Source organism: Xenia sp. Carnegie-2017, unplaced genomic scaffold (genome assembly GCF_021976095.1).
Source record: "Xenia sp. Carnegie-2017 unplaced genomic scaffold, XeniaSp_v1 HiC_scaffold_20, whole genome shotgun sequence".
Classification (NCBI taxonomy): domain Eukaryota; kingdom Metazoa; phylum Cnidaria; class Anthozoa; order Malacalcyonacea; family Xeniidae; genus Xenia; species Xenia sp. Carnegie-2017.
Window position 1 is genome coordinate 16,549,718 of NW_025813483.1, and position 10,171 is coordinate 16,559,888.

At 31.4% G+C, this 10,171-nt stretch overlaps 4 protein-coding genes across 5 annotated transcripts; 1 reads left to right on the forward strand and 3 right to left on the reverse strand.

The window, feature by feature from the left end:
• Positions 1-1,693: 1,693 nt before the first annotated feature.
• Positions 1,694-3,192, reverse strand: LOC124441909 (28S ribosomal protein S10, mitochondrial-like). The gene is made up of 6 exons (XM_046992384.1): positions 3,110-3,192; positions 2,975-3,012; positions 2,855-2,906; positions 2,654-2,775; positions 2,261-2,369; positions 1,694-2,126 (listed from the first exon to the last, which is right to left on the reverse strand). Exons 1-6 carry the CDS (start codon positions 3,173-3,175, stop codon positions 1,941-1,943), a joined length of 573 nt encoding a protein of 190 aa, XP_046848340.1. The 5' UTR covers positions 3,176-3,192; the 3' UTR covers positions 1,694-1,940.
• Positions 3,193-3,276: 84 nt separating this feature from the next.
• Positions 3,277-5,084, forward strand: LOC124443406 (DPH4 homolog). Its single transcript, XM_046993892.1, has 4 exons — positions 3,277-3,498; positions 3,587-3,725; positions 3,929-3,994; positions 4,627-5,084. Exons 1-4 carry the CDS (start codon positions 3,385-3,387, stop codon positions 4,749-4,751), a joined length of 444 nt encoding a protein of 147 aa, XP_046849848.1. The 5' UTR covers positions 3,277-3,384; the 3' UTR covers positions 4,752-5,084.
• Positions 4,933-6,562, reverse strand: LOC124443404 (E2F-associated phosphoprotein-like). 2 transcript variants are annotated; one of them, XM_046993890.1, is made up of 5 exons: positions 6,404-6,562; positions 6,170-6,327; positions 5,810-6,049; positions 5,582-5,711; positions 4,933-5,377 (listed from the first exon to the last, which is right to left on the reverse strand). In XM_046993890.1, the coding sequence occupies exons 1-5, from the start codon at positions 6,499-6,501 to the stop codon at positions 5,110-5,112; spliced, it is 894 nt and encodes a 297-aa protein (XP_046849846.1). In that variant the 5' UTR covers positions 6,502-6,562; the 3' UTR covers positions 4,933-5,109. The 2 variants fall into 2 exon arrangements, with proteins under 2 accessions (XP_046849846.1, XP_046849845.1); XM_046993889.1 differs by having other exon boundaries at positions 6,164-6,327.
• A 309-nt stretch (positions 6,563-6,871) lies between these two features.
• Positions 6,872-10,153, reverse strand: LOC124443402 (CCR4-NOT transcription complex subunit 9-like). Its single transcript, XM_046993888.1, has 10 exons — positions 10,006-10,153; positions 9,704-9,828; positions 9,432-9,484; positions 8,891-8,958; positions 8,675-8,762; positions 8,187-8,293; positions 7,934-8,029; positions 7,762-7,860; positions 7,536-7,627; positions 6,872-7,241 (listed from the first exon to the last, which is right to left on the reverse strand). The coding sequence occupies exons 1-10, from the start codon at positions 10,027-10,029 to the stop codon at positions 7,076-7,078; spliced, it is 918 nt and encodes a 305-aa protein (XP_046849844.1). The 5' UTR covers positions 10,030-10,153; the 3' UTR covers positions 6,872-7,075.
• Positions 10,154-10,171: the final 18 nt, after the last annotated feature.

Genomic DNA, 10,171 nt, shown 5'->3' on the forward strand with positions numbered 1-10,171 from the left:
GAAGCATCATCATTATTGACAAACTAAAATTTCTGACAAAACAATAAGGAAAATACGCGTTAGACAAAGTACTGTTTTTTTACGAAAACGTTATCGTTAAACATGAAGATTGAAATTTTGATCAGCTCTCTTAAAAAGCATAGCAAGAGAATTGCCGAGTTGAAAGCAAGTTTTTACGACAAGGTGGTTTTCAATAACGCCATATTACGATGAGATGTTTTAGTACAGTTGTATTGGTATTTATAAAGTACAATAAAATGTTTACTTGAACTTTTCAAAGTGGGTTAAGTTAATCCATCTGTTCAGAAGGTCGCATGGCTGACATTGAAATTTCTGCAATTTTTTGTAAGGGCTTGACTAGAGGCGTGGATTTTTATCAATTGCTATCGATATTTGGCAAATTTCTTACGTAACAAACGACATAAGAAAACGCTAAAATAGCAAGACTGGAGCCCATCATGTATGATTAATTATACGAGTTTCGATAAAAATAAAAATTTTTCTCCATATATAGTTTGAAAATTAGTTAAACAAACAAAGAGGTTAAGGAATCATGTTACCAACTCTTTTTATGTTACAAGAATATTTAGTTTGGAGGTTTCATATTTTTTTTGTAGACACACTTCAATTATCTGAACGCCAAAAATTGTTTAGATTAAAATAACCAACGTACCATGCACTTACTGGTATGATTCTATAGTTCATATTGATAGGACACGATCATTAAAATGTTCATTAATTTTAATGCACCTGTAGTAAAAGTTTTAATTTGACAAAATCTGGATGAAATATAGCTAAAACTTTACAGGATGTTGAACGTTCATCACCCTTTCCGTGTTTTGTTCTAATATATCGTAAAATCCTACTTTAATCTATAAAAACATACGAGTGTAGTTATGTCTTGTTTTTTTGTAACATCTATATCAGATCATTGATGTCAACACATAACTCTTTAATAATCTGATAAAATAATGTTACCATTAACCTAGCATGCATGGCATTTGTCTTGTATCACAATTGGATTTTTAAAAGCAAAGCCCTTGAGTGATCACGCAGTTTTTGGGAGTTGTTTACAAAAAGTTGAGCAATTACCGTGTTCATTTGAGTAAATGTATAAATTTATGATAATCAAACATGTGAAAAAGTGTAAACCATCGTGATCTGAATTTCAAGCATTTTTGAATAGTCACTGTGTTTACTTCATTGATGGTTTACTTCAATTACTATCCTTAATGAGTTCTGGGGGACTGGGATCGACTTTTGTAGTATTTACACAGAATAGATACATAAATATGTAATATGTATCTATTCTGTGGTATTGATATGTATTTGATATGAAAGCATAAAGCTGCTGAACCGACTTTATAAACATAACTCACTAAAGCAGAGAGGAAAGTTGTCCCCTTCCGCATATTTTAAGTACAGTACAATCATCCACACTTAATGACAAACAAATCTCAGAGTCAAAAGGTTTATTAAGAGCAAATAAATTTGTCAAATTTGCAAACACACATGAGGCACGTGAGAGGAGATTGCTCACGCGTTGTCAACAAGAAACGTAAGATAAGAATAAAAAGCATTCATGTAAGCATTAACTTTCATATGATTGACAGTTTATTAAAGTGTTTAATAACGATGAAAAATGATAGGCACTTGTTGAAAATATTTCTGCACACTTAACAGTAAATAATACTTCGGTTTTTGATCTTTTAATTGAATATTTCAGTCATATTGAAACTTTACAATGAAAAAAAAGAAAAAAGCTCCACTCTTTCATTAAATAAGTAAATATAAAATGAAAGCATGGATTTTCAGAGAATTTCACCATAAATCAATTGAAAATTTGATAAAGTACATCAGTCTCTCTCCATTGGTGGGGAAATTGTGACACTAAGTAATTATCCAGTTCCATGTACACATTATTTTGTGATAACTTAGAGTCATTTTCCTTCCATTTCAGTCGTACTCTCCATTTCCTTTTCTAAAAAGGCCAGTGCTTCAGGCGGAATATTTATGAGTAATTTTTCACGTTCAATCTGTTTAATAACCATACATACACCTTCTGGACAGTTTCTTTGAATATATTCGAGAAAAACGTTGGATGTTGTTTCAGTCAACTCCTTCAACTAAACAATGCAAACAATGACTAAATTATAAAATAAATATTGAATTTATCAAGAGCATATATAAAAGACGAACATCACAGTTTGGTCTGAGTGAGGAAGGTTGTGTTGGGTTAGGAAATTGATCGAAAGGTTACCTGAACAAGAAGACGATGAGTTCTAATTTCATATTGAGCTCTGTGCTTTTTATAAATATGCGGTGATTTTAGCACTGTGTACCGTTCAATGTGTCGCGGTAACACAACTCTACAGATAAAAAAATATTATAAAGTAAAATTATAAAATGTTGGAAACAGTGCTGTAAAAAAGGGGGAGGGGAAGGCATCAATTGGGGGAAGGCACGTCATCTTAAAGTCAATACATGTCATCGTCACGTACAGTAGTATAATTTACAAGAAATGCAACACAAGAAAGCCTTCCTTCAGAGGTTTATTTCCACAGTATTGGTTAGAATATTTACTACAACACCGAAATGCTTTTCCATTTGTAGTTAATAGCACGAGGAGTAAAGATCCTCATTACGGGCATACTTGTTTGTGTTTATGGAGAAGCATTCTGCTGCTTTTGTTATAAATGTAACATAGCTATCCAACACAGCTTCATCAATTCCTTTGATTTCAACGTTAACTTCTGAAAAGAGCCGCTCCTCCGTCTGAAATCCAAGAGTAAAGTATTTTACAAGCAATATATGTTTAGACAAACGATAGAAACAATGTAAATGTTAAAATTACCTCTGTCAGTTGATTAATTGTTGAAAAACAATCTTGATTATTTTGCATCAGTCTATAAAATAATTGAAGAACGTATTTAATAGTTACTGTAATATTCAATCAACTACAAATTGCACTTACAGAAGTCTCCCTCTTCTTACTAGACAACCCTTTAATTTCTGTTAAAAATTTAAGAAGTTCGCAAAAAATATCTTTAAACCAAAAATTCATTAAAATTTTTTGAAAGTCAATAAAAAAATACAAGGAACAAATTACCTTGTTCCCTTGTCGTATAAAAATTGAGTTAAAAGATTTTCTGAAAATCCCACTAGCGAACGCCATGTTAGTTTGACCACGTATTATCCACGCGACAATATGGTGTGATGGACACGAAATACGCTAGCCACGCGTGAGATCACGCGAGAGAATTTTTGTGGTGAGTAGTGAAATTAGAAGGATAATTTTCTTTCAAAGAATTGCTAGAAGTGTGTTTCTGGAATTATGGACGACTTTGGCGTTTAGACATGAGAAAGTTCTACTGAAAGGACAAAATGATGACATACAATAACTCATCAAATCATCATACATTCTATGAAGTGCTAGGAGTTGATCCAAATGCAACTCAAAGTGAAATAAAGAAAATGTATCAAAAGCTTGCTTTGAAGGTACTCAATGTTCATCATGATTGATTCAACTCAATTATTCTTGTGTAAATTAAAATTATTAGTTTTAAAGTTTTCTCTATAATATCAGTACCATCCAGACAAGTACAATGCTGATAATCTTTGCTGTCCTAAAGAAATTGCTTGTGAGCATTTTCATGAATTGAACGAGGCATGGAAGACATTAGGTAACATCAGATCAAGAACTAAATATGATGAAAGATTGAGAGGTATTTGTGTGGATAATCTTAATCAAAATAAACTTGACAAAGCAATGTAAAGTTTTAGTGAATGAGGTAATCTTGAGCAAAACAAGATTTTTCAACCTGTGCTATTTATTTGACTTTCAATTTTATGTATAAAATTCAGTCTTGATGATGGAATAATAAACTGAAAAATGAAAATTTCAAACCAGATAATATTCTTTTGTTAGAACAGCTTATCCAGGACTATTCCATAGATGATGAAATAAGACTTGCAGATATGGAGTTTGATAAAGGTAAATGATATCATAATTTTGTAAAAGCACTATTGCTAATGTGCATTTTATATACACAACAAGTTTTTTAAAATAGACATTTTTTGACATGTCATGATGCCATCTTCAGTATAAAAGTGAAATAATAAATGATTCTGGTGGATAAATGGCACAAAGTTTAGCCAATGTATCGGGATGTAATTCTGACACCTCATTCTCCCTTAAAATCAAAGAAGCACTCCACATTAACAAAACTAACCCTGACCTCAATGTTCAAGTTTTTAAATTCAATACAATATTTAGTTTATAATACGCTCGCATGCTCCCCATTAATTTATATTATCTTCTTATTATTGTTGTAATTTATGTATCATATTACTTTTATATAAACCTTGCATCATTTATTATTTCACTTATACTGAAGATGGCATCATGAGATGTTGAAGCATGTCTATTTTCAAAAAACTTGTCATGTATATAAATGGTATCAGTTATATGGCTATTTTTTTTCCAACTTCAAACAGATTGCTACACTCTTACTCTCTTACAGTCACACAGTTCATTAAATTTTAGTGTCACATTCAATGTACTGATGCTCTGATTGATTGTATTCATTTATTCAATGTGATTCATTTAAGTTTTCAAACTTGTAGAGAATAATCATTATACTTGGCAATGTCGCTGTAGTGGTACTTATGAAATTACAGATGACAATTTATCAAATGATGTCATAGTTTGCTGTTCCACTTGTTCTTTAAGCATTAAAGTAACGCAATGATTCTTTGGGCTGGTACAAATAAGAATCATCCTTCAAAGAAGGATATTTTGTGTGTTCTCTATGAAAATGTTTCTTTTATGATATTTATTTTTGCTGCAAGCTCTTGCAGATAACAGTTCTAAATAGAATACATTTAAAATTGTTTTTTTAAATGGCCATGCCTATTAAAACTTTCAAGGGAAACCATAAAAATCAATTTATTTGATATTATTATGAAGGAACGCTAAAGCTACAAAAAATCACAGTCGATATTCACCAATTATTAGCTATAGCAATAAATTAAAGCACATTCTTTTATCAATTTATTATATATCGCAGGAAAAGTGGTCACAATTTTGTGTTTGTTTTATATTTCTTGTTATGGTAAACTCTCAACTACATTAAAGAAATGATACACTTCATCCTTATCAAAAACAGCAACTTCAGTGTTGCAAGAACAACATTGAACAGGATTATAGAGTTCAGATTGTTCATCCAATGAACTGCCAGTATCTCTGAGTTTGGATCTAAAATTTTTCGTGCCTTTTCTCTTCTGTTTCTTTGCTTCATAACGCAAAGTTTCGTGAGATAACACTTTACAATTCATAACAAACATAGCACGAAACTGGTTTTTGTATGTGTCATGCCTGCAAAAAGTTAAAATAAACGTGGAAATTATATTTTTCATTATTTTATGACCATCATGAGTGATTTAATGTTTAATTTTGAGTTCTTAGGTACTCCCATTTTCATTTATAGTAATCAGTCTTTTTTTAGATATAAGTGATCACATTCTCAAACCCAAATTAAAAAATGCTACTTCAATTTATTAGAAGAAACTATTCTTATACCTCTGACAGTCAATGCAGAGTGTGGTTAAACATGCTGGACATGAAAGAATAGCATCACTTGTTGAAGGTTTATCTCTCTTTCCATAATCATGATTTTTCTTCATTTTTTTATTGCTTTTGTTTTTTACATCTAAAGAGAAGCAAAATTTTGCTCATATTCCAAAGAAAAGTGAGGTGGTCAAATCATAATATTCATTACATCAATTGAGTATAAAAAGATGAACAAACCTTTCGATTGTCCAACATTTCTTTGTTGCATTGCCCATTGTAAATCATCTTCATCCATCTTAGGATCATATAAAAGTTCATCATCAGTTTTCAAAGTTCGTCTTTCCTTTGATTTTGAGGAGAAACCACCAACATTATTTTCATCTTCTTCATCACCAGAACTGAAATACATTTCATCATATGTTGCATTTTTAATTCCCTTCTTTGCTTCATCATTTAAGTTCTTTCCAGTGTCATTACCTATAATCACAAGAAATTAACTGTTGATTTCAAAACTTTATTTCATTTCTTTAGTCAAGTCTCATGATTAACAGATGTTGATTTTTGACTTCATCATCTCTTGTTAAAGCACACCTTTACCATTGTTTTGAATCGTTTGAAGTGCTGTACCAAAAAGATGTTTACTGTAATCAGCAAATCCCGCATTCAGCTCCATTTCCATCTCTTTCTCAAAACTGTCGTTGTCACTTTCTCCATCATCTCTTTTAAAGTCGATTTTTACCTCATCGTCATCAGAGCTGTGTTAATTTACAATTTGAAAGTACAAACAGTAAAACTTCGAGAAAGCAAATATTGCAAAACACATTCACTAACCTGTTAAATTCTTCGTCCGATGAACTTTCGCCAGCAAAGTTGTAAAAATCATCAGCAGAACCAAACTTCTCCACTAACATTGAATTATTTCTTTTCATTATGATAAAATTTCAATGTAATGTCTTATTCACTCTTTTTTGACAAATTTTAAGTGTAGACATCAAAATGTACTTAGCCATCCTTAGCTATACATATGTGTACTCAGCTATCGTGTACAAACTTATCTCCACGTAGCCATACCAATCCCTGCCGATTTAAATGCTACTTTTTACAATGGGGCAGGTTCATAGGGAATTTTAAACAAAATTTTTTTAAGGGAAAAAATCATTGGAGACCATTTTTTCAAAAATCATTTTTGTAAAGTGAATGTTGGATTCCATTCTCAAAAAACTCCATTTTAGTAGAGTTTATGAAGAAGTATTTCCTTTTTTTCTCCATTTCTAACACATTGAAGGTTATGCCAACAAATCAAAGTCATATTCTGAATAGGATTCAAACTTTATATACCTAGATAACAACCCATTCTTTATGTATTGTGTAATTTATTTTGCGATTGTTTTTAACACCACAAAAAATGCAAAGCCTCAAAATACATATTTTACAAATTCTATCAAAATATGTCCATTATCAAATCTACAAGTGGGCGAAATTATTAATAAGATATGTTTTAACTCAAGGAGGCAAAGGAATTCCCCTAGCATCAGTAGCTGGTAGCTCAAGTAAATTCTTCATTAGTTGACTTAACCATCGTTTTGTTGACGCATCGTCTTTAAGACAGTTTGAAAATGTTGCATCTTTCAGTTGATCAGGAAGACATTGACGTAATGCTTCTCTTGCTCTGAAATAACAGTAAGAATCAAATAATGAATATCAACACAAACAATGTATCATCTATCATTTTAAAAATCTAAACAACAATGAAGAAATTGATTATCTTAATCACCTAATAATCAGTACTTATAATATGGGAGTATACATGCATGGATTCAAGATTCAACATCAAATCACTCCTAATGAAGATACTAGACTGGATTATATAAGGACTCAAGATTCATCATCAGATCACTCCTGATGAAGACACTAGACTGGAGTATATAAAGACTGAGGATTGTTTTATGTAGTGAATGTTTACCTTGGGTTGTCTGACAATCTCAAATAACATCGAACGACATGCTTCAGAAGCCTTGCAGATTGGTCTTTTGCCAAAGCTAGAACCATTTTACCCTAAGACATGGATAAAAATCACACTCATGCATCAATGTCAAACACACAATAAATTGATAGAATGACTGTTGATCAGTATGGTAATGTAACATATAAACAAATGATTTATCTGTAATAATTCATTTATCTCTTACCAATATCATTGCCACATGAGAAAATCGTTCATAAGTTTGGCATATGTAAGATAAACCTGTTTCATCAAGTAATATTTTCTGAAGAATAAAAGTTGCGACCTATAAAGAAATTAAAACTACCATAGCAAAGACTTAACTGACATTTCACAAACACAAAATTTTAATTACTAACTGTTTTGGATAATTCACTGCCAGACTCCATAATTCTCAAACATAATGGAATAATTTCTGTTGTTAGAAGAAAATTAATCACTTCAGGTTCATCTGTCTGTAAAACATAGAGATCATATTAGTACATTCTAAAATATGAAGTGTTGGTAGAAATAGAGTGTATGATTATGATATTGTGGCTATCAATAGTATAATGCTAACACCATGAATGAAAAAATGATCAAATTTTTAAACTGTTTTGAGGACTCACTCACTTTCACTAAAGCACCAACAACTCCCAAACTTGTAAGTCGAAGATACTCAAATGGTCTTGTCTTGCTTGTTGTGTGTAGGAAGGGATACAAAAACAGCGGAATGTGTGCTATGTAGTGAATATATAAAAATTGTCAGTAGCGTGCAATGTGTGCTATGTAGTGAATATATAAAAAATTGTCAGTAGCGTGCAATGTGTGCTATGTAGTGAATATATAAAAATTGTCAGTAGCGTGCAATGTGTGCTATGTAGTGAATATATAAAAAATTGTCAGTAGCATGCAATGTGTGCTATGTAGTGAATATATAAAAAATTGTCAGTAGCATGCAATGTGTGCTATGTAGTGAATATATAAAAAATTGTCAGTAGCGTGCAATAAGAAAATGTACTCCATTGTATCCAGTAGAACTTTATGATTGCAAATAAAAATAACTTATCCTTCAAAGTAGAAAAACATGAATGATAAATCCAAGTGAAAAATTTCAAAACCTTGTAAGAAAGATGTCCTAGTTTCAGGATGTGATGCAACACATTGCAGTAATGCAAGAGCATTGCAAACTCGATTTGATTGATGAGCCTTAGAAAAAACATATCAATTAGACATTATACTTCATCTAATGATTGTAATAAAAAGTTTTCTTCAACATAAAGCAAACATCACCAATCTTCACTACACCATATGATTACATGAATGATTCAACTTACAGTTAAATTTGGTGGATTAATAACTGGATAAATATTTACAATCTCCTGCAGTAGAGCAGAAATTGTTCCTAGAAAATGTGTGAATGGATTATAATCTTGGGAAGGCTATGATAGCAACAGAGAAAAGGAAATCAAAAAAAATGGGTATGGAAAAGAGAAATATGGAAAGTTTTAGGGGTAGGGAATTTGGTTGATGTGACAGTTTCTTTGATAGTGAAATTACTAAATATTGTTTTCTTTTCACTTGAATAAAATTGTTTTATGTAACATCAATGATCATTCCCACACTAAAATGTCCCATATTATTCAACTTACATGACCCAAACTGAAGGCAGTCATAACAGAAGGGGGCCATAATTGCTGTTTAAACAATATATGGAAAACAAAGCATTTTAGGAGGAACAAGCATTTGGCCAGGGGGGGGCCTGACCCCATGGCTACACCTCTGGCTACATCACTGATGCACACATAAATCATGAGTAAAATAAGAATTCATATTTTTAAAATGATTTTGGGAAAACATGCAAGTTAAAATACTCACCAAATGAATGCCACAACATTGGTGCTAAATCTTGAACAACTTCACGTTTTTTACTGAAAGAATACATAAGATTCTGCTCATAGAAATGAGAAAATCTTGAACATTGACAATTATCAAATCTATTATTAAACTTAATGCTTATTTTAGTTATTTAATCATTATATGACCAATTGATTTTCTATCAAAGTGCCAAAACCAAAAATATGATGAATAGATTATCATCCTAGGGATGGATGAGTGAAGAAACCATTTCTTAAACAAAGATCACAAACCTTAGCTCCAATAAAGCATGTTCTCGTGTTTCTGCATTGGAAAGCTCAATAATCCAAGAATAAATTTTCTCCCTCTCGCCATCAGACAACGGTGTTACTTGCGTATGATGGGAGAAAGGCCGCGGCTAGATTGAAAATAAAAACTGATTTTCGTGAGAGAGAAAACCAATAAACTTATAGAATAATTAACTCAGATTATAACAAATAAAAAAAAATGAAAACAATTAACAGTTATATGTCTAAATACAACATATATCTGATTATTTCACTTGCTAACACAGTACATTGTAAATATGCACTACCTGAGATCCCATTTGATGCATCATTTCCAAAACAAACCATTAATTCAACCAAAAAAATACTTCTTCTGGGAAGAAATTCATCGAGGAAATTTTACAAGTCAATTTTAGATGATTTCAGCGGAAAAAGCGCGGGCTCGAAAAATGCAATGTGGTGTCGTGTCGTTCT

Bases quoted from the DNA above. Each gene is read 5' to 3' on its own strand.
- LOC124441909 (XM_046992384.1), bottom strand. From the start codon at position 3,175: ATGGCGTTCGCTAGTGGGATTTTCAGAAAATCTTTTAACTCAATTTTT. The intron at 2,907-2,974 runs GTAAGTGCAATT...ATTATTTTATAG, and splicing joins GTAAGAAGAGGGAGACTTCT to ACTGATGCAAAATAATCAAG. The intron at 2,370-2,653 runs GTATGCCCGTAA...TTTTATCTGTAG, and splicing joins TTCTCCATAAACACAAACAA to AGTTGTGTTACCGCGACACA.
- LOC124443406 (XM_046993892.1), top strand. From the start codon at position 3,385: ATGATGACATACAATAACTCATCAAATCATCATACATTCTATGAAGTG. The intron at 3,726-3,928 runs GTATTTGTGTGG...TTCTTTTGTTAG, and splicing joins ATATGATGAAAGATTGAGAG to AACAGCTTATCCAGGACTAT. The intron at 3,995-4,626 runs GTAAATGATATC...TCAAACTTGTAG, and splicing joins AGATATGGAGTTTGATAAAG to AGAATAATCATTATACTTGG.
- LOC124443404 (XM_046993889.1), bottom strand. From the start codon at position 6,501: ATGAAAAGAAATAATTCAATGTTAGTGGAGAAGTTTGGTTCTGCTGAT. The intron at 6,050-6,163 runs GTGTGCTTTAAC...TTGTGATTATAG, and splicing joins GATTCAAAACAATGGTAAAG to GTAATGACACTGGAAAGAAC. The intron at 5,378-5,581 runs GTATAAGAATAG...AACTTTTTGCAG, and splicing joins CTCTGCATTGACTGTCAGAG to GCATGACACATACAAAAACC.
- LOC124443402 (XM_046993888.1), bottom strand. From the start codon at position 10,029: ATGATGCATCAAATGGGATCTCAG. The intron at 8,763-8,890 runs GTAAGTTGAATC...GTTTTTTCTAAG, and splicing joins TTAATCCACCAAATTTAACT to GCTCATCAATCAAATCGAGT. The intron at 7,242-7,535 runs GTAAACATTCAC...CTGTTATTTCAG, and splicing joins AGATTGTCAGACAACCCAAG to AGCAAGAGAAGCATTACGTC.